At 28.8% G+C, this 2574-nt stretch overlaps 1 protein-coding gene across 1 annotated transcript in view; it reads right to left on the bottom strand.

The window, feature by feature from the left end:
* Positions 1 to 2106, bottom strand: part of LOC108761644 (SID1 transmembrane family member 1) — a 6151-nt gene extending 4045 nt beyond the window's left edge. Inside the window, exons 1-5 of the mRNA XM_018508278.1 lie at positions 2088 to 2106; positions 1821 to 2002; positions 831 to 1126; positions 590 to 737; positions 431 to 514 (exon numbers count right to left, since the gene is read on the bottom strand). Of these exons, the coding sequence (XP_018363780.1) occupies positions 431 to 514; positions 590 to 737; positions 831 to 1126; positions 1821 to 1994 (702 nt within the window). The 5' untranslated portion in view covers positions 1995 to 2002; positions 2088 to 2106. The remainder of the gene's footprint in view (positions 1 to 430; positions 515 to 589; positions 738 to 830; positions 1127 to 1820; positions 2003 to 2087) is intronic.
* Positions 2107 to 2574: the final 468 nt, after the last annotated feature.

Below are 2574 nucleotides of genomic sequence, written 5' to 3'. Positions count from 1 at the left end.
GAGAGAGAGAGAGAGAGAAAGAGAGAGATTAATTTTAAATAGGATTACATTTGTAAAATTCGAGGACGAAAGGGACGTAATTGTGTAGAATTTATATTTGAATAAGATTATTTCACTAATATCGAATTATTAATCCAACTTGATCCGCGGATCTAGTTCTAAGTTGTAAAAAGAAAATTAATTTTATGATCGCCAGATGCTATTCTTCGTGCTCAAATGCATTTGAATTATTAAAATATATTAAAATATAGGGACAATATATATATATATATATATATATATTTCCTAGTGTTATATAATAAGAAATAAATTAATATTTAGTTATTTTGCGTATTGTTATTTTATTTAAAAAATTGTCAGATTTTTGTGGTCCACCCTATATAAAATACATCAATCACATACTCCGAAAGATTGTTATAGTTCTACTTACCGGTACTGTAATACCTCCTCTTCTACTTACAGTCTGCCAGTGTCCAGAAAACTCAATGTTTCGTTCCAAATCAAATACAGGACACTGGAAAGGAAAGACAGAGATTTGTAAATATTGATTTTATTAAGAACTGTCATTTTTTTTTTTATCATGCCTTACCGATGTATTCTGTACAGAAACAGTCATACAGATATCATTGTCTGATTCCACACGAACAATGACTGAGGAATTCTCCTGCTTCGAGAAGATGTAACCGTAATATATAGGTTCGGATGGAGAAATTTGAACTTCTACTTTATTTCCGGAACTACAAAGGATCAAACGTACAAATTTATATGCGAGCGTATTTTTGGTATGTTTCTTAATAATTTTGTATTTATATGATAATACAAATACATGCCTTAAGTAAAAGTCCATAACTTCCACCACACTAATAGAGAAAGTGATATTCTCATGACTGGCTGTGGAAATACCGACAATAACATGTTCGTCATCATTTTGTGCGTATCGATAATACTTTGTGGAGCACAGAGTACGACTAGTTTTATTATATATCACAGTATCTAAATCCGCGCTGTTGACAAGCAAAGGTATTTGCCAGGATAGAATACCCGATGTTTGACGTACTACTATTATCAATGGCAAACTATGAGTCGCGTTGCTTTCTATTGTGATCCTAGCAGTTTCCAGAGTTACCTACAAATATATCATTAATATATAATTAAATATAAAAAATATAAATATATAAATAAATAATATAAATAAATGTAATAAATGTAAATAATTTTTTTATTCAATAATAATAATACAGTATAATATATTTTGATTAACTTTTTGTTTCTCAATAAATAATGAAAATTTCTTGTAGTTTTTTACACTGAAAGAAAATATACTTTTTTTTCAAAACAATTTCATCACCCTTTAATTTTTAAAAATTCTACTTCGAATTTATCATATAATAACACAAATTTGTTATCTATAAAAAATTTTTATATTTTTTTACAATACAAAAATAAAAGGAATAGTACAAAGTCCTTTTTATTGTTTGTACAATTTAAAGTAATATATTAAAGTAATTTATTGGAAATATTTAATGTAAAAAATTACACCGATTTACAAAGATTTTGTTTTTCAACACATGAATGATTTTTATTTTACTCCATAAAGAAAGTAGTAAATTGTTTAAATTTGTAGTTTTTTTCAAAAATAAAGTCCTTGATTTGCCAATATCTGTAAGTAATAAAATTTTTTTGAGGCTTTATCTTATTTTCTTTTTTAGTAGCTAAAAATACATGATAATCATCTCATTCAGGTGTTAAGAAATAAATATCTTATAGCAACGTGTTATAGGTAAAAAATATGTACTCAATGAATTAATTTTAAGACTTACATTGCTGGCAGGATACAAAAACACATATTCAACCGTAGCATTTATGGTTCTGTTATAAGAATGTTCATATTTTGCCTCTACAACGATTGGAGAAAAAGATGAAGATGATATAGTTATTGCTCTTACAGCATCAAGAAGCGATAATACAGTAATCAATTTCAAAGCGTTTTGCATCTCTATTGCTAGAAAAAAGACCAAATAATTTGAACAAATTTTGCTAAACAAGAGACGAAATGACTTGAACAAATTTAAATAAACGTGTAGTACCTTCGTAATATATTATATATGTTTACAAATAATATAAGTATACAATTTAGCTACAGCTCATAAAAAATCGATAAAATTAGGCTTATTTGACGCGTTTTTACATGAAACGGAAGAATCTGGCAGAAATAAGTGTCGTTTTTCTTCAAGAATCGAGATATTAAACGTTGAAGTCAACGATTATTGAGGTTAGGAAATCTGTCACAACTACGAAATACTGCGTCTAATATAAGCATGTACAGGTGCAGATATATTGCACCCTGTGGTCACATTTTCATGTTCTATCCCTATGAACAATAGAGTCCTATATGTAGAGAGAAGCGACATTGATGTCCGAGTTTCTGATTGGTAGTCTGATATGTATTCTAATTGGGTATCCCCTCCTAATGCTGGATTTACCCTGCATCCGATTTGCGTCGTACGACGCTCTGCAACCAATCAGAAAACAGGATTCCGATGATACGAAGCAAAATCCATCGGAATCCTGTTT

This window comes from Trachymyrmex cornetzi, unplaced genomic scaffold (assembly GCF_001594075.2).
Source record: "Trachymyrmex cornetzi isolate Tcor2-1 unplaced genomic scaffold, Tcor1.1 scaffold26, whole genome shotgun sequence".
Lineage (NCBI taxonomy): Eukaryota > Metazoa > Arthropoda > Insecta > Hymenoptera > Formicidae > Trachymyrmex > Trachymyrmex cornetzi.
The sequence above is the reverse complement of the archived record's forward strand: the minus strand, read 5'-3'. Positions and strand labels throughout refer to the sequence as shown.